The 24,760-nt window shown below is 39.5% G+C and overlaps 2 protein-coding genes and 1 long non-coding RNA gene across 4 annotated transcripts in view; 2 read left to right on the top strand and 1 right to left on the bottom strand.

Moving 5' to 3' along the window:
* Positions 1-5,778: 5,778 nt before the first annotated feature.
* camk2n2a (calcium/calmodulin-dependent protein kinase II inhibitor 2a) lies at positions 5,779-7,432 on the top strand. The gene is made up of 2 exons (XM_082173720.1): positions 5,779-6,262; positions 6,856-7,432. The coding sequence occupies exons 1-2, from the start codon at positions 6,094-6,096 to the stop codon at positions 6,924-6,926; spliced, it is 240 nt and encodes a 79-aa protein (XP_082029846.1). The 5' UTR covers positions 5,779-6,093; the 3' UTR covers positions 6,927-7,432.
* Positions 7,433-14,270: 6,838 nt separating this feature from the next.
* The window catches only part of ece2a (endothelin converting enzyme 2a), an 86,773-nt gene continuing 76,283 nt past the window's right edge, over positions 14,271-24,760 (bottom strand). For both annotated transcript variants that reach the window (XM_082173697.1, XM_082173696.1), the window contains one exon: positions 14,271-15,290. In XM_082173697.1, coding sequence (XP_082029823.1) covers positions 15,003-15,290 — 288 coding nt within the window. In that variant the 3' untranslated portion in view covers positions 14,271-15,002. The remainder of the gene's footprint in view (positions 15,291-24,760) is intronic.
* LOC309501588 lies at positions 22,975-23,982 on the top strand. The gene is made up of 2 exons (XR_014206941.1): positions 22,975-23,678; positions 23,801-23,982. It is a non-coding gene; the product is annotated as an uncharacterized lncRNA (long non-coding RNA).

Genomic DNA, 24,760 nt, shown 5'->3' with positions numbered 1-24,760 from the left:
AAGTTGTCTAAATGTATTTATATGTATATCATCTGTGGAAGGCGTAGGATCATACAATGTTCGTCCAATCATTGAATTCGGTCCGAATGCAATGATACGATGTATTACCTGCCTGTCAACATATGTATTTACACACCCTGCTCACAAAAACATCACACGTCTTCATCGCGTTTCAATAGCAACATCATCAACGCCAAAATGAATCTGCAGCAGTCAGGTGGTATACAGGTCAGTGTTCTTTAAGTTGGTTTTTGTTCATTATATTGCAATGTTAATGGCTTTGAGATACGTGGTAGCTTTTGCCTCTAATATATACCATGCTATCCCAGACAGCAACATAGTGTCGGCCCAAATCCGGCCCACATATGGTACATGTGGATTCCCCTCGCCCAGATGTGGGCCGGATCTGGGGCGACATGTTGCTGTCTGGGATGGTATATTCCAGTGTTGATATTGTTAACTAAAACTATTGAAAATTGTTTGTGGTGGTACTGTGGTAGAATGATGGATGGTAATGCCAAGGTATTTTATAGGCCTACACCATATTGGGGTATGATTAACACTATATATTTCTGTAGAAATCGAATTCAAAGATATCATGGCAAATAAAAGTGTCCAAAAAACACAGTAAAGTTTCACGAATTCACACTTACAAATAAGTCAGATAGAATAAATATATGCGTATTTGGCATGCTATCCGAGGAGAGGACTCCGAGCTCGCCATTTGGCCCGAACCCTGAGTACTCCTGGCTGTGGAAGGAACAAACCAAGAGTGAGGAGTCGGGGTGGTGGAGGGATGCTGAAAACTGTCAAGGAATGTATATGCTTCCTCTCATGCTGATAGGATAGACGTGGATGTGGTAATTGCTGACGACGAGTTGATTGGATAGATTATTTGAACATGCTCCTCCCGAACTTTGTTAATGAAACATCATGAAATCTACAGAGTCATAATGTGGAAACCAAATAAAGTAGCTGACAAGACAAGAACAGCACACATTCAAAGATGATGTGACAGGAGCACAAAAGCTCAGAGAGAATTTCACATTGAGTAAAATAAAACATGATGGCATTTTCCCAGCCACGTAACTCCTTATGCTTCTCAGTGTGACTCCTGGAACCCTGGAGGGGTCTCTGTGTGCCAGCTGTTCTCATCTCATGTGTGTGCAGTCTCGTCTCCACAGTGACCTCCTCCTGTGCCACAGGCTGTCTGTATATCATGCTCTTACTTTAGTGTTTTTGACTAAAAGCTCCACAGGGAAGAATGTGTAGGTGTGTGTGCAAATACGGTGAACTGGGCAACAAATTCTCACAGACACTCATCAGCTGGTGCCAATTACATTGCTACTCTGTCTTCAAGAGCCAACCCTCTCACATTTGAGCCAGTTGAGAGAAACTGGCAGAGAAGAAGGTTGTTCTCACTTAGGTTTAAAGGTGTTATTTCAACTACAGGTATTGTTATATCAGAGGTTTTTTTTTCTTTGCCTTGGAAACCTTTTACAAAAAAATATCTGATTATTTTCACATACAATACCATTCAAAAGTTTGCGGTTAGTAAGATTTGTTTTGTGCACACCAATAATACAGTAATATTGTTTTCTATTTGAATATTATTTTCATTTAAATGTAATTTATTCTTGTGATGGCAAAGCTGAATGTTCAGCATAATTAATTTAGTCTTTAGTCTCACATGTGAGTCTTTAGTGTCACATGATCCTTCAGAAATCATTCTAATATGCAAATTAGGTGCTCAGAAATATTTATTATTATTATCGATGTTGAAAATTGTGCTGCTTAATATTTTGGTGGAAACAGTGGTAAGTTTCTTTTCAGGATTCTTTGATGAAAAGACAGTTTAAAAGAACAGCATTTATTTGAAATAAAAATAGTTTATGTGTTTACTGTCACTTTTGATCAATTTAATGTGTCCTTCTTTCACAAAAAAAGGAAAAAAATAAAGAAAACCGTACTGACCCCTTTTGAAAGGTAGTGTATATTTCAGTGTTTTACCCTTTTCCCAGACATTCAATCTTAAAATATGAAAATAGTCATATAAATATTATTGATTTTTAAAAACAAGACCAATTAAAAAATTAGTAGACAAATTAAAATAAAATATAACATGTACCCTATTTTCATAATTTTATAGATTGCATTTTATGTATGCTAAATACAATATCTGAACATTTTCAAATAATATTTTTTGTTTTCTTCGCTGATCACACTTCACGTCTCATTTTAGGCATGTTCTTTCCTGACATAACACTAACTTTTGGAAAAACTTTGCCACGGCAAAACTATTTATTGTGGTGGAAATTGTACTGAAAAAAATTAATTATTCTTAACCAGTGGCTTGCTGACCATAGCAACTGAATAGTAAGTGCACATAATCTGTTACCATTCTCACATATGCACTGCATCTGTACATTTTATCACCGACCCCTTAAAACCTCATTTTTGCTTTCACTTTTTCATTTGACTCAGGATTTTGTGTTTTTTCCCCTTCTAGTGAGTCAGCAGTTACGTTGCATGAGTCAGCAGAGGCCAGTGTGATCACAAACACTTCTCTCAGTGCACACTTACACACACAGCCCACTTCTGTGATTTCAAAACGCAACGCTCACAACACCTGAAGACCAAGGACGAAAGAAAGAAAGAAAGAAATGAATGATCAAGTGATTCAGAACATTATGCTGTTCTAATTATTTCACTAATATGCACTGCTGTGGTGTGAGAAGAAGAACATTATTAAAGGATTAGTCATTCAAAAATAAAAATTCTGTTATTAATTACTCACCCTCGTGTCATTCCAAACCCGTAAGAACCCGTAATCTATGGAACACAAATGATGATATTTTAATGAAATCTGAGAGATTTTTGTCCATTGACAGTCTACTGTAGGGAAATTACAGCAGTTAAACCACATCTAGAGACCAATTTGCTCAATGAAGTTCAGGAATCAAAGTTGAAGTTCAATTAGTTAACAAAGAGTTAACTGAAGACAAAGTTCTCCACACTTCCATAGGCCGTAGAAAAATGACAATCCAGCCTCGAACTAACTTAAAGGGACAGTTCACCCAAAAATGAAAATTCTGTCATTAATTACTCACCCTCATCATGTCATTTAGACTTTCGTAAGACTTTCATTCGTCTTCAGAACACAAATGAAGATCTTTTTGATCAAATCTGAGAGCTTTCTGTCCCTCCATTGACAGCTACGCAACTACCACTTTGACACTTCAAAAAGTTTATAAAGAGATCATATTACTAATCCATATAAATTGAACGGTTTAGTCCGCATTTTTTGAAGAGACACGATTGCTTTATATGATGAATAGATTTAATTTAGGCTTTTATTTACATATAAACTTTCATTAACTTACACATCAGTGTTTTTTTTACCCAACCCCTTCACTACGCAACTACCACTTTGATCTTCCAAAAAGTTCATAAAGAGATCATCTGGAATGACATGAGGGTGAGTAAATGATGACAGAATTTTCATTTCTGGGTGAACTGGCCCTTTAAACTTAATAGTTTATACTGTTTTTTTTTAAGCTTTTTAAAGGCACAATATGCAATTCTAGCGGTTAAAAAAACAAACTGCATGCATTTTGCGGAAGAACATAGTTACTTCGGCTCTCACTTGACTGTGCGTATGAAAATGACCCTTCACATAATGCTTTGCAATGAACTCTGTTGGAGAGCAATGGCAGTTTATCTGCTCAATAAAATACCTCACTCACCGCTGAGTAATAAAACCACCGTCTCTGCGTCGCTTTTACAACAGTTTAAACCCCTCAGTTCTTGCCATCTCCGAAAAGCCAAGTCAATGTTGTTTCTCGTTTTATTCTATAGCTTTGTCGCGTTCTCTTTTTGCCAACTGTCTCTCCTCTGTTCTGTTATCTTAAAATGGGTGATTCCACAGAGGTTTCGAGATTAACATGCTTTATGTCAACCTTTTTCGCTCGTTGTGACAACTAACCCCAATCCCACACCACACAGTAGCTGGAGCAACTTTTCTCTATTAGCGGATATGACAAGAGTCGAGACGTACGGGCGAGTGATAGATAGATAGATAGATAGATAGATAGATATTTCTAAAATATAATCTTATATTCTTACAATAGTGGATCAGGGTAAGACACAAAAAGATTTTGGAAGAAGGATTGATGGTGTATATTGACTCATTATTTAAATGTTGTTAATTTTGAACAAAAAAAGTTAGGCTACACAGTGTAGTACCTTAAGTTTAGCAGTTAAGTAAGACATTGAAATGTCTAAATAAAACAGACATTCACCCATCTGCTGCACAACACTGGAGCTCTGGAGTTTTCCGTAGATTCCTTAAGATATGGCCAGACCACTGGTTTTCAAATTACCTGTCTGTGTGGATGGGCCTACTGTCATTCATTCATTTACCTGAGCAGTGGAGCAGCACAGATTATGAAAATCCTTTTGCTCAGGAGGACAGTGAAGATATGAAAATGAGCTTTGAGAACTGCAGTCTTCTGAGGACTGTTGCCATGCCAACAATCAAATGAATGAGTTGAGGGGAAAAAAGCCTATAGTTGTTATGCTGCAGGGGATACAGTAAAATATAGGCTAGAGGTTTATTTCTCCTGTATTGACATTCTTTTTTGGCCCTTGTGAGCTCTATCCATGGTGCTGAAATATGCCTCAGAGCCGGCACTATATTTTCGGCACTATAGATATAAGTTTACTTGAAAGGAAGTAAAGGTGAGCCATGGTGACGAACAACATCCGGCATCTGGAGACCGAGGACATGCGACGTGTGTGTGACGTGCGCTGATGACGCCATCAGCAGCAGCAGGCATCACTGTCTTGTTCCGGTGGCAGTCATTTCCTAGGTAGGCTACACAATGTAATCGGGCAAAGCGAACCAAAACAATAGTAACAAAACATTTTCCAGATTCTTCTTAACTTTAATTTATCGGGAACCATAAGCCAAAGGCCATTAATTGGAAACATGATGACAACATAAACAGGCAAAGTGAAGAGAAAACTGTAGCCTAAACACTGCTTTGGATGGGGTTTCTTTTGTTTTCTTCAAACATCAAGCATGTTCTTCACTGTCACTTTTGGTACACTAACTTTTGCAAAGACTTTATCTGGGGCAAAATCATTTTCACACAATTGAAATGAATCATGCTTATTTCACCTTTTGCTTTCAAAAAAAGTTACAATTCATATTTTTGATGAGTTTTCATAGATTGAAAGTCTGAGTCGTGTACGCTATATAAAAAAAACAGTGTACAAAGTATACAAAACAAAGTAGGCCTATATAAAATGCGTTTGAAAAGTAGCAACAATAAATTATAAAGGCATGGAAAAAACTAATGTGAACCTTATTTAAAATAATATTAATTAAAAAAACATTTAAGAAAAAAAAAAAAGTTGAAAAATTACACATATGCTATGCAGCAAATGTAAAAGCAGATATAGGCTAATAAAAGTTGTTGTATGTTATTGAGGTTCAATTGAGCTCCATAAATCGGCTATTAATTGCGATTTTATCTTTTAGCTCCCAAACCGCGGGCTTTCCAATGGTCCGTGCGAACACAATGCGTCCCATGCAAAGGCACACATGCACTGCAGAGCGCAGTTCAGTGTTTCTTCACGCCATTCTCAGCTTTCGCCTGATGGGGCCACCCTTGCGCCTCTTGGAGTCCCCATCTCTCTCTCTCTCTCTCTTTCTCCTAAACACACACACGCCCGGATGGATGACTTCACTGTTCCGCCCGGGTTTCCTTTATGATCGCGGGATCTCCCGTATCTTACAGCAGACTTCACCTGACCGCTGGTGTAGCCGTACACTCAGCCTCGCGCTCTCTCTCTCTCTCTCTCTCTCTCTCTCACTCGCTCTCCCCAACACGACGCACTCTGCACCGAGCACTCCAGTCACTTGGAAGTTGGCGGTGCGAGGAGTCTGACATTTACGCGCGGGGATATCTACGTAAAAAGAAGAAGTGCACTTGTTTTGCGGGGATAGTTGCCATATCCACCGTAGCTGCCTACCTACATCAGTTCTTTAGCGCCTTCTGCGTCGCGAGCCCGTCCTTCACAGCAGTCATGTCCGAGGTTCTGCCGTACGGAGAGGGGAAAATGAGCGGATACGGAGCGGACAACGATGTCAGTCAGATGTCCTTCAGCTGCGGGCTGCAGGACACCAACTCGTTCTTCGGAGCGTCGCAAGCGAAAAGACCTCCAAAACTTGGACAGATCGGCAGAGCGAAGAGAGGTGAGAATGTTATGCCGATGGAAGATAACTTTCTGAAGTTAAAGGAACAGAGACTTCTGTAATTTAGACTACTCAGTGCAAAACAAAAGGAGATAGATGTTAGTTAGAATGACAGCCCCGGTCACCATTCACTTTCATTGCACGAGGGGGGAAAAAAGCAATGGTGACCGAGACTGTCAGTCCATAACAGTTCACAAAAAGTCATAGGCTACAGGTTTGGAACAACATCAAGGCGAGCAAACGATAGAATTGTCATTCTAAAGTGAACTATTAATTTAAATGCATGTTACGAATGGAACATTTGGTGACGTTACAGATCTCCAAAACAAGCCAAAACATTTGAATGTAAAGATGTTAATCTGTAATCAGTCTTCCTCAATGTATCAATAATATTAATGCTACCCGACTGAGAAATTGCCGTAATTCATGTGATATTGTTGATCTGAAAACGCATCTAATTTGCATTTTAACATTTGAATTCGTTTGTGCTGCATGTGTTGAGTCTCCTAGTTGCGCAGTTTCAAAGCGCGCAAATACGCAGATGGACGATTGTGGGACTTAACATCGGCTGTCTGTCTTCTTCTTCTTCACAGTGGTCATCGAGGACGACCGAATAGATGAGGTGCTGAAAGGCATGAACGACAAATCATCACCAGGCGTTTAAACCCGCGCGATGCCTTGCAGACATTTCAATTTTTTATCACCGATTCGAAGCACTTGTCGGTTGTGCATGTGAAGAAGATTGCAAAGAGATGGAGGGACGGTGGCACGACGCTCGAACCACGAGGAGGCTAAAAACAAAAAGGGAAAACGAGAATTAAAGAAGGGAGAGAAGGAATTTCCTTTGGGGTTTGCTGGCAATTCTCCTATACAAACGACACCCGAAAGAAAGCTTTGAGGAAGATGTCGGAGACGTTGTTGTGGCTGCGCGCGCTGCGGCTCTGTGAATAAAGATGGATGGACTTGTCATTATTGTTCCACGACCATCATCTTCCAAAAGCGCTGTAAGCAACACAAAGTTCAACCGAAGACTGAACCGCATCTTACGCTCTGTTTCAATAGCTGTACAGTATCTTTGCTCAAAGACCTTCCCCTTCATAAACACACACACACACACACACACACACACACACACACACACACACACACACACACACACACACACACACACAGGAATCTGCCTTGAGCGTCGACTTCAATCCGACTGCTGCTTTTAGAGACAATGTAGACTTCACACACAAATATATTGAGCTCCCATTATGATAACTGAACTATATGTAGGCTACGGATGGTGCAATGTGAATATTTTCTTTGGGTATATTTTGCATCATGTTCTTTTTCAGAAATTGAGAACATTATCATACACATGCCCACAGGTGTTGAAGCGTATAGTCTTTGAAGCTGTCGTTTGCTGATCTATTGTTTTGCCCTTCACTGCAGCTGATTTGCGCACCTGCGCCACGGATTCACATCATCACTACAGCACAGAGGAACATTGTGCATTACCACCTCATGTAATTAAACCAACATGAATGCATCTTGGTTTCTTCCAAGCCCTTTTATGTTTTATGTATTTAGATTTATTTATTTTTTCATCAGCTCCTCGTTTCTTTTGTCGTGTCCATCTCTTTGCATGAACTTTCACTCCGGTGCCAACAGAGGTGCCACCATGAATCGTACCCTGGCACGCTTCTTTTTAAAAAAGTCATATTTGTATTTTTATATCTAAATATTTGTTATTTAAAATGATATGCTAGTATGTCGTCTTAAAGATTCATCAACAAGGATGTTTATATTTCAGAGAAAAAAATCTTTAGACAGGGACGAGAGGATAATTCAGTTTGGTTGGGATGTTTTTTTTTTAAAGACTTGATGAATGAATGTTTCTCTGGTTTTTTGCACACCTACACATCTGTGTTGAACTACTGTTATATGGAAATCGTAAACTGTGACTTGAGCTTTGTTGAATTTGTTAGAAAAATGGCGATATTAGAAATACTGCGCTGTTTATGAATATCTTCAAATAACTTGTCACTCGACAGGTTTTTTGGACATTATGTTTCTTTTGTTGATTTTATTTTATTGATCTTTTTTGCTTTGTTTTGTACCATTATTCTAAGGAAACTGACTATGGTTTGTTGTGCATGAAACCTTAATACTTTTCAATAATGGAACATCGTTTTATTAAGCAAAAAAGCGACAAAAAATGTCATGACATTCTAAGAATGAATCATTGCATATTAAAATACCATTTTCACTGTATTTGGTGAACTAATAAATGGTGGAAGAACATACATAAATGGATTTTTGTCGTCATTTGACTGCATGACAAAGAGGTAAACAAGTCTGACACATATTGATTTTTAGGCCCCACTACACATGCACAGTCTGCTGGTGAACCCATCTGCATTTAGAGACAGGCCTGCTAATAAACAAGACTTGATGTTTGCATCTCAGCTGAGCATATATAAAAGACAAATACTATCCATAAAATGATGAAACAAGTAGTCTCATGCTTAAAAAATCCACATGCTGTTTTAAATGACCAGATCAAGCTGTTGTCGTCTAATTAAATATTAAATGCAGTGTATGTGATTTGTACCAGAAAATGTTTTTTGTTATGCTGGTTGAAATTCTCTTCACATTCTGATAGCAATCACTAAGTGGTCTAATTGTAGTTATATATATATATATATATATATATATATATATATATATATATATATCGTCTGTGGAAGGTGTAGGACCATAAAATGTTTGTCCAATCATTGCATTTGGTCCGAATGCAATGATACGATGTCCTACCTGCCTGTCAACATATGTATTTCCATACCGCCGCACACCCTGCTCACACAAACATCACGCGTCTTCAGCGCTTTTCATGCTAGACAGATGTTAGTCACCGAGTACCAAAACAGCAGCCACCTTTTACAGTTCCTCCGAACCAAAAAAACGAGCTTATACTGCGTTCACGTCATAACTATTTGGAAGAGATGGAAACCTGTGACGTTATACTCGGAGTGGTTCGTGACTCGAATTTATGCGTTTCAATGGCAACATCATCAACGGCAAAATGAATCTGCAGCAGTCAGGTGGTACAGGTCAGCACTCTTTAAGTTGTTTATGTTCATTATTATTGTAATATTATGTGCTTTGAGATATGAGGTAGTTTAACACGGTCTCGAACCTCTTTTTTAAACTCTGCTGTGTGTGTTCATGTGTTTTGAAGAAGGCATGGCTTTGGAGACGCTCTGAAGGAAGGGTGGGATCTCATGCTTTCAAAGCTAACTTGCTATTGCTAGCAGATCCAAAAATTGCCTACCCTACCTTTAATGCTTCAATATAATTCATGTTAGGATGGTCGTATCTTACCATGGAGCTCAGTCAGAGAACTGCAATCCTCTTTCAGCCTGTTGTCTCCTCACATCTTTAGTGTTGGAGTTGTCTATGAGAATGAAACCATATGGAGAGAGCGTTGGTGCGTTCCAGGCCTGCATTTCCTAAAGGACATAGTGAAGTTTGGCACCAGTGCTGATGCCCATGTAATCACGCTCAGACTGATCTCAGGCTAAGCTTACGGTCATGGTAACAGGGAGACTGTTCGTGTGGCATAAGGCCTTATGAGAGCTTTGAGCTGTGCTGCTACATTTACTTGAGGACCTTCTGCACATCGACATTGGAAGATGGATTATAGGCCTTGATGAAGCAGACTGACGGTAAATCATCTGACGGTTTCCTTGAAATCTTTAAAGGGATAGTACACCCCAAAATTAAAATGCAGTCATCATTTACTCACCCTCATGTCATTCCAAACCGGTATGACTTACTTTCTTCACTGATCCGACAAAACCTGCAGAACATGTCAGGTGCTGTTGGTTGGCGTCTGTCAGTCCAGTGTCAATTAGCTTTTACTTTGCATTCAAGGTAAACATTCTATCAGTACATGCATTCCCTGGAACTTCAACCCATGACCTTGGTGTTGCTAGCACCATGCCCTACTATGAGCTACAGGAATACTTGTTTACAGTAATCTGACTTTCCCTTTAATATAAGATCTGGCACCTTCAAAGGTTAGTGCACCCAAAAATGAAAATTCTGTCATTTACTCACCCTTATGTTGTTCCAAAACCTGTATGAGTTTCTTTCTTCTATGGAACACAAAAGAAGATATTTTGAAGAATATTGGTAATCAAAGAGTTGATGGTAGCCATTGACACGTACATAGTAGGAAAAACAATACTATGGAAGTCAATGGCTATCGTCAAAACATTCGTCAAAATATCTTCTTTTGTAATAAACAGAAGAAAGAAACAGGTTTGGAACAACATAAGAGCAAGTAAATGATGACATCATTTTCATTTTTGGGCGAACAGTAATCAGACAGGTGAAAACACAATCAGGATGTTAGTGGTCATTTCAGATGGTTTTCTCTGGCGAGGTTATTCATTTATTATTTCCAAACAGCTTGGATAAATATATGTTTACACCGAACCGAAACATCTAGTGCAGTTAAATCTCACAGCAATATTGATGTTTTCCTTCAACACACACTCACACACACCCCCGATACAATGTGTGTGATTCAACCGCAAGAGAATCAATCGCTTTTATCCTGTGCCGTCATGCGCCCATGAGTGGCCTTTGGGTCAGCCATGTCCGATGAGTGCAATGAGGCTCAGGATCCATCTGGAAACAAGTCAGGCTTACTCTAAATCAATTTAAACTCCAATACTCATCCAATCCTGATAACGTTCTATAACTCCAGTTGACCCAAGCTCAAGTTTGGCCAGTGAAATTTTCAAACGATTTTTTGGATGATCAATGTCAGTTTAACCTCAGACTTCCGATATCTGTGCGTGTTTATCCGAAAAGACTCCTCACACAGCAGAAAGTCCATCAGTCAGTAACTCAACCGAAGTCAAGGACACTCAGCTTCACCATCTCAGTCTATTAATACACCTTCATGGCTGTTGCAGTGTTCCTGAATGGCTCCAATGCCCAGGGGAATCCTTACCGTTTCACACAGGCTGCTCAGAGCTGGAGATTACTGATACACTATCTGAACAGACAGGCGGCCCGCGGCAGCTCTGGAGTGACTGAGCGACGCTGTGGCCTGACCCAATATGGAAAGCTCAACTCTCGGCAGATAATGACAGCGTGATAACGGAAGAAAGAGGGAGAGATGACATTCTAAGATTCTCAAAGAATGAGCTTTCTCCCGGTGAGAAAGACATTTGATTTAAGAGCATTGTCCTTGATTCATCCCAGCTTGTTGCTCTCAATTGGTGCGCCTTCCTTTGATCTCCCTCATTAGAGATGATAACATATTTTTTTTATTGCAGTAAATCCTCATATAACACCACTGTGAGTCAAAGTGGAGGTGTTTGAACTGGATAGTATAAACCATAAATATACAGAAAATGATGCCACTGAAATGCAGCAAAACTACTTTTTTATTTCGGCCATTTTCTACTTTTAATCAGGCATTGGAGAGAGACAACAGGAAATGATGAGCAAGGGGTTGAATGGGACATGGAAATGTTCCAACCAAATTCAAACTCTCATTTACTGCATGACACAGTGTGGCTCAGCTTTACCGTGATTATCCAAGACCATGTAGGATCCTGGTCGGTCCTGGTGGAACATTTCCAATATCCAATCATGTTTAAGGATTAGGTTCAGGACTTGGCTTGGGACTTAACATTCATATGATTATCCTATCATTTTGCTTAGATTTTAGGGATAGCTTATGGATTAGAAATAGAGTTGGAAATCTGACTGGAACATTGTTCCAGAACCTGCAGCTCTTCTGCAGTCTTACCACAGTGACAGTCTGATATTTAATAAAACACATAAATAGTTGCTGGTATTTGCCAGTATATGTCCATTTTGGATACATCAGCTGAGATTGGTTAGTTTATAGAAGCTGTATTTCACCCTTATATCAGTTCCAGAATATAGGTAATTTTGAGAAAATAAATGTAAGTTGTAAACATTAGATTTTGTATACATTCATGTTGTCACTATATCAGCATTATATTGCTCACCCAGCTCTCTAGACATCAGCATGGGCCATTGAAAAACACATATCAGTCTACAAATACATTAAAATTTCATCTAGATTATTTTTTTTTTTTACTCATTACATAATCCTATGCATAACAGAGATGCGGCACCACGGATAACAGAGTTAGGTAAACAGTTTGTTTTCAACAAATAAATGAAATCAATTAGGTTTTGAAGTGCTGCCCTCTATTCCAAAAATACCCCTGCTTTGACCTTAAGAGCAGTAGTGACCAAACCTACACACACACACACACACACACACACACACACACACACACACACACACACACGCACGCCTCTGTCTGTAACGTAGCTTAGTGAAATGTTTACCCTAGTCAGTGGATCGGCTGTGAGCAGGGGTTTATGTGTCTGCTATCAATACCATGGTCTGTGTTGTTGCCGGCCGCTGCTGGATGATGATGTAATGGTGTGTCCTGACCCCTCCCCCCTGATGAACAACAACACACATTTGTCCCTACAGAAACCTGAGCCTGAACAGGCGGATCTCCATCTTTCAATAATGATATTGAAAGGACATAATTATTATCATTTTGGATTCTTTTCTTGTGGGTGCAATAATAGTGATGATTACAAACAATAACACACTGTCTTATCTATCTACTATGTTAAGATCTATCAACTATCTTAAAAAAAACGTATCCATCCATCCATCCATCCATCCATTTCCTGCCCATCCATCCATCCATCCATCTATCTATCTATCCAAAATTTTGCTTTGTTGTATGTACAACAACAACAACTGTTTATGACATTTAAAAGCCAAATTATCCAATTAAATTTGGTGAGCACTATACAAGGTCTGATTGAGTTCTTCTCTAAGACAAGCCAACATCTCAGAAAATATTTTATTAGTACACTACTGTAATTACTCATAATCAATTATTCAAAAGAACATTATTGAAGATGGTCTTAAATGTCAATAAAGTAAAACTTGCATGTGGGTTTGCATTGCAAGGGTGTAAACAAAACATAACCAGCCATTAGACTAATCAGGGTCTCCTGTTCTCCACAGCAGCTTTGTGGTGTTTAGGCAGCGATAAGTTCCTGAAGAACCATCACACAGCATGGTGTGAGGATACGATCACAGAATAAATCTACACCAGATACCTACAGCTCACCCGATACCAGCGGCCATCTGATACCATCCCTGCCCTGACGTCATTTCTTAGTGTTTCAGTGAAGGGGAAAGACCTGTGACTACATCATCAGCTTTCACAGGTGATGCATTCAATCTGGACATGATCAACTCTGAACTAAAAGTTTATGAAACCGCTACTGGTATATTTTACTTTTGCCATTACTTTTGCACAGGGTTTCAAAATCAATCACCTTAAGTATTCATTTGGGTGCATAACTCATCCCACACGGACATGAATAGCTCCTCAAATTGAGAAGGTTTTTTTAGGAAAGATGTGCTATTACTTTTCTAAGCGATCAAACTTCCAATTTTTCCTGAAGACAATAAAATGGATTTTAAAACCCCATAGATTTACCCAAGCCGTGCGTACTTAAGAATAAAAATATCATACTTGGGGATGGCTTCTTATGAAGAAACCACCTAGGAACCACCAAGTAATGCCGTGGCAAACATTCACAACATAACGTGGGTTTAAATGTGCTTTGGGCTCTCCTGATTCAAGACGAACCTTCTTCTATTTACTATTAAAGATCACAGTGTAACATTTCAATCTATGTTCACATTGGCACGCAGGAAGCTGTTCTGAAATTCAGGCACCTTCCCCAAGTCTTAAAAATAGACAGTAATTACATTCCAGAGCTAAATTAAAAATAGATGATTTCTAGTTTATTAATGGCCTCCTCCGATTCACTGCAGCCATTCCTCATCCAAAGCAGCGCGCACACACACACACACACACACACACACACACACACGTCTGTCATATTCTGGCACACAGCAGGGTTGTTTGTTTTCTGTCTGTCTGTTTATTTGTTGTTTGAGAAGTCTTTGTGACAGATTTGTCTCTGCACAGGTGTGCAGGTGTCAAGCACTCAACCTTGTCATACCAATCAACACAATCACAGAGAGAAATAGGCCAGAGAGAGAGAGAATGCAAAATAGAGTTAAACTGCACACGAAAGAGTCCTAAAAAAAGCATAAAGCTTTTAAAAACAGACATTTTAACAAAAGATATTTGTTTACAAGCTTATTGTCATTCCAAGTCAATGTGTTGAACCAACTCAAAACCGATACAGTGTGGCATAAAGTCAAACATGGCATTTCAAAAGTTCACAGCATCTAAAAGGGAAGTTGCTGCATTTTGTAACGTCACCAGATAAACAGAGTGACCCTTTTTTAGGCCAGCAAAAAGGGTTTTTTAATGGGATAGTACACCCAAACATTTTTATTCTGTCATAATTTACTCACACACATGTTGTTTCAAAAGCCTTTTTGACTTTCTTTCCTCCCTGAAACACAAAAGTAGATGAAAGTGAATAAAAAGAAAGAAAGAAAGAAAATGTTATGTTTGTTCCATGGAAAAAAAAGATGAATTTGGAACAACATGAGTGAGAAAACGATTAAATAAAAGAATCATTGGGTGAACGAATCCATTATAGGAGCATAAAAATGTTTATGAAGAATATGTACAACTTTGGTCAGCAGTCTTTTGATTGACCAATTCTGTACAAGTCCCTATAATCCAATGTTATTCAGGAAGTCCTCAGAATCCACTTCCTGAAATTTGACATCAGTGGGTGAAGCCTCAGTTTCCTGGAGCAGTCTCTTCTCCAGTGCCGCATCCTCTGGGCTAAGCTCCTCCCCTTTGGTGAGAACATACAGGAAGTAGTGGAAGCTGCTGCCATAGTGATAGTGCTTGATAGACCAGTCGTACTTTGCTCGAGCGTAGAGTCTCTTACGGAAATGTGGCTGTGCAAACGTAACAGAGACGAAACGGCCTCCGGGTTTCAAAACACGACTGACCTGTGGGGCAAAACAAATCACATGATTACTATAATTATTATGAGCGTTACCTACATTATTGTCATCATTACATCGATACCATCTTTTTTTTTTAAATATATATATAAATATCGACATTTTCTGCAAACCCCAAGTCCACATGCTGCCCACACTAGTGGAATTGAATTAGATATTATAGGCTTAGTTCAACCTAAAATGAAAATTAAATCATCATTTACTCACCCTGGTGTTGTTCATGCCGTATGGACTTTTCTTTTTCGGACCACAAAAGGAGAATCATAAATTTTTTAAATATTTAATGGCAGTGAATTAGCGGTCAGCATCAAACTATAAAAAAGGGGCAAAAGTATCATAATGATCCCATGTGACACATGCCGTATATTCCAGGTGTTCTGGGATATACAATAGGGTTTGGTGAAAAAGCAAACCTAAGCTTAATCTGTTATTTAAAAAAAATCCTGACCTTGGCCGTTGGTCTTCTGTGCACGGCTACGCAACAAGTGCATTCGTGAGACACTATTAGCACCACACTTCACTCTGACTGACCCAGAGAAAGCAAACAATTGTCTATTTGTGAGAAATCAAGACTAAGAAAAACACGAAATGGATTACAATCCACATACCTTCTTCTCTGAGGTGAATATATCCATTGTGTTCATCGCAACAAGAAGTTATCGTATTTACATCTGTCAACTGTAACAGACAACTGGAGTTACGGTCTAGAGATTTTCAACTCAGTGAAGAAAAGTGAACTGCAGTTCTTATAGTCTCATGAACACGCACATTAAATTTCTGTTTGTTTTTCACAAACCCTATCGTATAACCCCAGAACATTAGGAATATACAACACATCGCATGGGATCATTCTGTGATGCTTTTGCATCTTTTTTTAAAGTTTGACGCTGGTTGTTATTTACTGCCAATGTATGGAACAAGCACGAGCAGGAATTTTTTAAAGATTTGTCCTTTAGTGGTCAGAAAAAGAAAGAAGGGCAGGGCTCCTCAAATCCGGTCCGGAAGGACCACTGCCCCGCAGAGTTTAGTTCAAACCTTGATCAAACTCACCTGTGATTTCCTAGTGATCCTAAAGACCTTGGTTATCTTGCTCAGGTGTGTTTGATCAGGGTTGGAGCTCAACTCTGCAAGGCATTGGCCCTCGAGGGCAAGATTTGAGGAACCCTGCCTGACATTAGAACAACACCAGAGTAAATAAGGACTTAATTTTCATTTTAGGATAAACAATCCCTTTAAAATACTATGACAAACTTTTCATTGTAATATATTCGTTGTGTGATTTCAATGTGATATTGAGATTAAAAATGATTTCCTTAAAATTCACTGCCACCAATGCCAAACCTTCGATAGAATCAACTGAAATCACATTTTTAAAATTAATTATAATAACCAAATGAATTATATGCTGATCCTCTATGGGGAACTGAAGTTGCAGATTTCTCTTTAAAAAAAACTCTCACAGATGCAGCCAGGAGAAAAATGCAATGCACAGTAATGTACTTTACAGCTACGTTTTGAGTGTGTGTGTATATGGGTTTACTAGCTGCAGGTGTACCTTATGGACAAAATTGAAGAAAGTACGATAAAATCCCCATTTGAAAAAAAATGTAGATTTATTTTTAATCTAAAACTGCTAAAAGTTTTGTAGTTTTGTATGTTATTTGCAAGTAAAGTATGTAGTTTTTATAGAAAACTTTATGTGTTTATGAGTATGTATGTTTACACTATTGATCAAAAGTTTGGGGTCATTAAGATTTTTCTCAGTCAGATCTTTTATGCTTACCAAAGCTGCATTTATTTGATTAAATGTACAGTCAAAACTGTAATGGACCAGTCTTCAGTGTCACATGATCCTTCAGAAATAATTGTAATATGCTAATTTGATGATCAAGAAATATTTATTATAATAATCAATCAGTGTTGAAAACAGTTGTGCTGCTTAATATTTTTTTTTTTGTGGAAACTGATCATTTTTTTCAGGATACTTGGATGAATAGGAAGTTCAAATGAACATCATTTTTTCTTGTAACCTTATAAATGATTTTACTGTCACTTTTGACCCAATTTAATTTCCCCCTTTTTAAATAAAAGTAAATTTGATTATTTATTAATTTTGTATACTGAGCTCACACTTTTGAACGGTAGTGTATTTGTGCTCCTGAGCATGTTGGAGTGTTTGTGTATATTGGTTAGTGTGCATCACGTGCCCGACACCCATTCTTCATCTGCCTGAAGAAATGAATAATTCACACTTTCTGATGTCAACATGGAATCTGAGAGTGTGAGAGAAGAAAGAGAGAGGATAGAGAGAGAAACTTCCAGACCTCCACTAAAAACTTCTACAGGAATGAAAAGAATGTCTCAGTCTTTCTCTCAGTTTAAAATAAATAAATGTTTTCTAGTTAATCCTAGATTGATGTGCTTAAACTATGAATTTTGATTCTTAAAGGGTTCGTTCTACTGTGGAACTCCAAAAAAGCATCACAAAATTATAGTCCATATGAACAAAATGTAGAGCGTGTCGTGATTCACTCAAAATCTTGCTTTCTGCTGCATCTCATTCAATTCAAATACGGCAAATCAAGATGTGTTGCACCAGGTTTGACCTCAAGGGCTATGTTTCCATCCACCTGTTTCTATGTGAATTTTGGGATATTGCATAAACTTCGATGGACAACGATGGAAACACATTTACCAAAGTAAATCCCTGAATGCGCGACAAAATACTCGCATGACTTTACATCAGCAGAGGATGTGATTGGATACCTGGACAAACCAGTGGACTAATTTCATTGTACAGCATCTCAAATGTTGGTTTGTTCATTCTGAAATGCCTGAGCCAAAGTCTGTCATCAGAATGATTTAGTATAATGACCTCCCAGAAGTGTCCTCACATGATTGCATTCCCAAACACCAGACATCCACCTCCAAATGCAAGATAACTTGCCAGCGTTTATAGCATTTCGTCTGCGCGCTCTGAGGTGCAAATAATTTATGATGTAAAAAAAAAAAAAAAACACAGTGGCTCCCTGATTGCAACAACTATTTTTATTATAGATATTTTGTGCCAATTTCCCAGGATTTTGTTCTCTCGAACGCATGGGATGGAAACAGTGCTTTATTTGCAAATGTTTTATGTGATATTCTGATTTTTAAATTTGCAACTTTGGACTTTGGAAATACAATGACAAGCAGGGCTTGGCATTAACTTTTTTGCTCACAAGCCATTGTGGCTAGTGGTTTTCCAAAGTTATTAGCCACAATTTTGACATTGACACCATGGGGAAAAACTGCCATATAGATATTTTTAATATCTCAGCATAATTTGGCAGCAGGTATATTCGGCTGCTGTCACTTTAAGACTTGACACACGGACCCATTATATCGTTATAAATGTGTTTCTTTCTCAACTGTTTACATTCACTAAAACATAGCTGACTGTGTTTATGTTTATACTCGCCAAGACCGGCGTTTTGAAATTATTTTGTGTGTATTTTACTGTTCAAGCGCAAAAGGCATTGGAAAAAATAACTCATTTAGGTACTGAGAGGCGGCTTTATGTGCGCGGGTTTGAGCACAAAATCTGCGGGAATTAGTTAAATTATTCCACGCAGAAATTCAAGCCCTGTATAACATCAACAATATTCATTTGGAGTAAATGAAACGAGTTGCTGTCGGAGAGATGAGAGAGTGAGAAAGCGCAGCTGGTATCGTGTTTCTATTCAGCGGAAAATGAGTATCGGAAGCGTTTCAGATATTTCAGTATCGATATTGAAAAATCGATATTTTTGACAACACTACATTGCACTTAGTTTATTATATCAGATGCCTTTTTAAAAGACTACAGTTGAAAAATGTATGATCACTCTTCCTATTTCTAGTCTATTTCATCTTTGTAAAAGCAAGCAGAGCTGCTTATCCTGTGACAGTAAAAACCGTCAACCACGGTTGTTTCCCAGCATGAAACAGTGAACATGACACTAAACAGTTTCTCCTGGGTGAAGTTCCAGATCTTACTGCGAATCAGATGATCTCAGCTCGCCGTTAGCAGCTGATGAGACTAATGATCAGGTTTATTGATCTCTCTCTACCTCTGATTAAAGACCCTCTGACACCCGCTGGGAAAATCACCAAACCAGTCTCAAGGTGAACAGTAAACCCCGGATCACACACATTACAGCCAAACATGCGCCTTTGGTGTGTTGTTGTTGTTGTTGTTTGTTTTGCTTTGACACAAAAAGACATAAGAACGAACGTGTGAAAGACGTGTTCTATCAGACATGACATTTGAATGAGGAAGTAGTGGTTAACAGAAAGAGAGGGTTTTCTTCAATAAAGCTGACCTCATCTGCAGAATTACGGTTGTCATTATAATAATTATCTTGCTCCACTTACTGTATGATGTCAGCATCACACTTCTGCTGTTATGGGTCCTGCAACAATTACATCTAACCTGAAGTTCAAAACACTCTGGTTAATGGCGAACAGCACATTAAGGTTCTTGTCCAAAGCCATCATTACAGAGAATCAAAAGCAGCGCATTTAAACCGTGACTATTAACGTCTTCTCTACTGTTATCATTATTTACACACTGCTATTAACTATGATCTGTTGTTTACTTCATGCAATTTTTATAGCCATCTGAAACAAGGGCCAGTCTATGGCCTTGATTTAAAATGAATATTGGTATTGATATTGATAGTTTTTGTTTGATTACAACTTCGATAGAAGTCTAATTATAGCTATACAGTATAACTTCATATGTACAAAAGCACAACATGAAAAACATGCGCTAAAAGCTTTGAAAGTACACCAGTGTTCAAAAAGTTTGGGGTCGGCAAGATTTTAATTTAATTAAAATTAATTAATTTTTGTAAGGAGTCTCTTATGCTTACCAAAACTACAGTAAAACAGTAAAATTGTGACATGTTATGACGTTTTGACTTTTAATATTTTAAAATGTAATTTATTCCTGTGATGGTAAAGCTGAATTTTCAGCATCATTACTCCAGTCTTCAGTGTCACATGATCCTTCAGAAAATATTACTAAAATGTTGATTTGGTGCTCAAGAAACATTTATTCTTATTATCACATTTTAAAACAGTTGTGCTGCTTAACACCGTGTCCTAACTACACGCGCCGCGATGCCGCACGCGATAAAAGGTATCTTTTCCATGTTAATCAGAGTTTTGGTCCTAACCAGCCGCGACGGCGACCAATGGCGGTCTTAACATAGAAGCATAGGTAGACAGCTGCTTGGGGCCCCCTACCAGCGGTCGTAGTAGGGGGGCCCCCAACAAACCAAAAAAAAAAAAAAAAAAGGTTATTTTAAAGGTATTTTAGAGGTTTCTATTTTAGAGGTTTCTATTTAGAGGTTTCTATTTTTCTGCTACATCGCGCTGGAACAACAAACACAAAGTGTGGCAATGTTAATCTCAGCTTCTGTTTACGTGCTTTATTTGAATTTCATTTAGTGCTCCCAGCAGCTGTGAAAGCAAGAATGGATAATTCACCTCAGATCTTGAAATTAAACAAATGGAAACAAGAACGTTCAAACAAGTGTATTCTTTGAAAAAGATTGTTTTAGTAACTCAGTAGACTATGTATTTTTAATAATGTTTAAATGGTGTAATATTTGTGAATTTGATTATGTAGCCTACTTATCCATTTTCTTGCGAGTGCCGTCAAGATTACTCACTTGCCGCGAGACTCCGCCCACACGCTGTTCTGATTGGCTGTGGGTTTTGATTGATTTTGACGCATCTCGCAGTCGCGTCGCGTCTAGTGTGGACAGACAAATTATTTGTCGCTGGAATCTTACTGCATCTGGTTAGGACACGGTGTTAGTTGAATAAAAGCTTAAAACATTTTTTTTCATTGTGATTTTGGGTTACACTAATCCTAATCTTGGTACTCATTTAGTATGCTGCCCTTCTCCTTGTGCACTTTTTCTTGTGTTTTGTTTTGTCTTTAATTGGATGAAGAACTGCTGACTGCTGAGGAACTGCTTGCAAAAAAAAATAAATAAATCGGCTGCAAATTGGGAAAGGCTGACAGGGGATTTGTGTGTGAGAGATAAAGAGTTTTTTGGGCAAGGTTTGTTATTTTGAAACACACAGTGTGGAGGGCAGGCTGCAATTTTATTTAGTTTATTACACTTTTATTTATTTTCATATGTTGTCATATGTCCAATGAAAAAGGAAGTTTGTGTGGGACATAGCAAGTGGACCTTTTTTCGATGGTCCACTTAAGACATTCTACTAATTATAAGTTACTTTGCAACTACATGTCAACTAACTCTCATTAGAGTATTAGTAGACAGTAGACTGTATAGGTTACCCAGACAGCAACATAGTGTCGGCCCAGATCCGGCCCACATCTGGGCTGTGTGGAATCCATGCGTGTAGCACATGTGGTGTTTTGTGTTCCTGTCTCTGTCTCGATCCCACCCTCCTTGTTATCTCATTATTGGTTTCATTTGCCTCACCTGTTGTTCCCTCATTACCTGCCTGATTTGTCCCTTTTATAAGTTCCTTGGTGTTTGCAGTCTGTGTTGGATTGTTGTCTTGTATACATCTCCTGTTTTCTCGTGACCCTTTGGTATGTTTGTTTTTGAAGTTGTTGTTTTATATTATGTTTTTCCCCCTTGTGGGTTTTTGTTTTACTTTGTTTCTTTTATTAAATAAATCATTATTCTTTTGCATTTGAGTCCTCACTTAGTTTTCTTTAGTTATAACGTGAGAGAACGATCCGACCATGTCGAGGACTCAGCGAAGGAATTCACGTCACCCACCAGCCCCCCCTGTGTCGTGCCCCCACTACGAACGTATTCTTCGTTTTCAGTCGCTAAGTTCCCTCCGCCAACAAGGGGCTGACCTGAGGAAGTTCGTGGTCGAATTCCTTAGAGCGGCGGAGGGTTTAAGACTGAATGAAGGGCCCCGGAGACGGAGGAGGAAGAGAAACCCCTCCTCAACGACTTGTCCGGTGGCTCCTAACCCAGAGACCATCCCGGAGGTGACTGCCATCCCTGATGCGCCGCCCAGGCGCCCTGCTCTGCCCGCGCCGCCCAGGCGCCCTGCCCTGCCGGCCCCGCTCGAGCTGCTCGTCCTGCCGGCGCCACCCCAGCGACCTGGCACGTCTGCCGATCCAGAGACTGTTCACGTCACGTCTGCCGATCCAGAGACTGTTCACGTCACGTCTGCCGATCCAGAGACTGTTCACGTCACGTCTGCCGATCCAGTGTCTCCGGACAAGATGGCCGCCGCCGAGCCGGTGTCTCTGGACAAGATGGCCGCCGCCGAGCCGGTGTCTCTGGACAAGATGGTCTCCGGACAAGATGGCCGCCGCTGAGCCGTGCCTGTTCCTGAGCCGGTGCCTGTTCCTGAGCTGGTGCCTGTTCCTGTTCCTGAGCTGGTGCCTGTTCCTGTTCCTGAGCCGGTGCCTGTTCCTGAGCCATGGCCATCTGAGCCTGTTTCTGTGCCATGGCCGCCTGAGCCTGTTTCTGTGCCATGGCCGCCCGAAGGGTCGTCTCCTCCCTGGCCTCCCGAAGGGTCATCTCCGCCCCGCCCTTCCCTGCCCTTCCCTGCCCTGCCCCGCCCCGCCCTGGTCTGTCCTTACCATCCCTAGTGGAGCGTCTGGTAGCCGCTCCTTAAAGGGATACTTCAGGATTTAGCATTAAGCTTTGTATTAGTAGAAAACCTGTAGTATTTTCGAATTACCGTGCTTTCCACCCTCATATCCCCCTGAGAGGAGAGATTTATGTATTTTTGGTCTGGAAAAAATCCTCCGATGACGCAAAAATCGTCATTTTGCGTCATCGGAGGATTTTCTGGCCAGAGGCAAAAGACTACAGCCAGTAGATGGCGTTGTTCCGCATGTTTTCAACCCGCCCATAGAGGGTGGGATCTCACTCACAGAATGTACACACAGTCAGCCGTCTTTCTTTGGAAGCTAAGCTAGCAGGCTCTTGTTCTGTGGAGAAAGCTGAATAGTAGGAGAAAGCTGAGTAAGTAGGGGTTACCATCCTCCTTTTCCCGGACTTGTCCGGCGGGCGAGATCATTCAAAATGTCCGGGATTCAGCTTTTGCTTTCTGCAGTCGCCATTCATTGTTTACATGCACATCTCTTGTTTCAATCTAACTGAATTCATTCCGATCGGTGAATCTGAATGTAGTGTTTACATGAACGCTAAACAAGTGATCGGTTGATGTGCGTTTTAACATTGCTAAGAAAATTCCCGCACCTCCGTGAGAAATGCGAGACCGGCGCGTCTCAGTAATGACGCCACCGGCCTCGCGCCGTTCTCCCGCGGCCGTCAGCCTCGTCCTGCTCGCCACAGTAAACATAATGAATGGCGACTGTAGAACGCAAAAGCCGAATCCCAGACATTTTGGGCGATCCCGAAATCCCAGGCAGACTTGTCACGGAGACTCACTGGTAGCCTAATCTTGTTGTTTTCAACTGCGCTCTCTTACCGGTAGGCGTGGCCTCCTAGGGCAGCGAAGCAAGTGCATTCTGGGAGTTGTTGTCTTTCATCCACATAAGCCAAAAAGACATTTTCTGGCTTTTCTCAGTCTAGAAAGCTCCAAATAAAAAAAATTCTTCACATTTCTTCTACATAAATGACCTATTTTAAATACACATTCATCTTTCCAGAGGTGAAGTATCCCTTTAAGGAGGGGGTAATGTCACATGACTGTCCTGTCTCGTGTAGCACATGTGGTGTTTTGCTGATGTAGTCGCAAAGGTACTTAGAGTTAGTATGTCTAAAGTGGTCCATCGAAGTGTTACCCTTTTTTAAACAGCCATAGGCTTTAGTTGCATCACAATGCATGACTTCTCTCTTGCTAGTGAGTTGGATGTGTTGCATTGTATCTGCTAAAAGTGAATTATCTTATGCTTTAAAGTTGTCATTGTACACTATAAATATTGTTGGCTCTGGATAAAGCATCTGCTAAATGAATGTAAATAATATGAATAATTACCCGAGTAATTGTTTATTTTATTGTCATTACACAACAAATTTAAGTAGCAATCCTTGTAATGAAACTAAAAGCCACAAAACACCCATTTTGATTTCTTTAAGACAGCATGAAATGGAAGTTATGATAGTCTTTTCATTTACACTGTGACGAATGAAATAGCTTCTCGAACAAGAAACAAATTTGATTTTCTCCATGGGGAATTGACTGGATGGTTGTGGTTTGCCATTGGTCGATCTCATGTAAGTGACAGGTTGTAAACACTACATCAGAGAAGAGATGTGGCTACAAGAGGGAGGGGAAGTTATTTTGATTAAAGATTACGATGGCACATACATTTAAAAAAAGTGATGTGCACAGATAAATCATTTATAATAAAAACTTCAATATTCCATAAATAAGTATCCAATATAGCGAAAAGGCAGATAATGTCTATTACTGTATATAGGTCATATTTTACTTTTTTTTTCACC

The sequence above is a fragment of the Leuciscus leuciscus genome, assembly GCF_965113295.1.
Source record: "Leuciscus leuciscus genome assembly, chromosome: 6".
In the NCBI taxonomy this organism is placed as follows: domain Eukaryota; kingdom Metazoa; phylum Chordata; class Actinopteri; order Cypriniformes; family Leuciscidae; genus Leuciscus; species Leuciscus leuciscus.
This window is presented reverse-complemented; position numbering and strand designations above follow the sequence as displayed.

Excerpts from the sequence above, each read along its gene's own strand:
- camk2n2a (XM_082173720.1), top strand. The coding sequence starts at position 6,094 with ATGTCCGAGGTTCTGCCGTACGGAGAGGGGAAAATGAGCGGATACGGA. Across the intron at positions 6,263-6,855 it reads GATCGGCAGAGCGAAGAGAG|TGGTCATCGAGGACGACCGA; the intron begins GTGAGAATGTTA and ends TCTTCTTCACAG.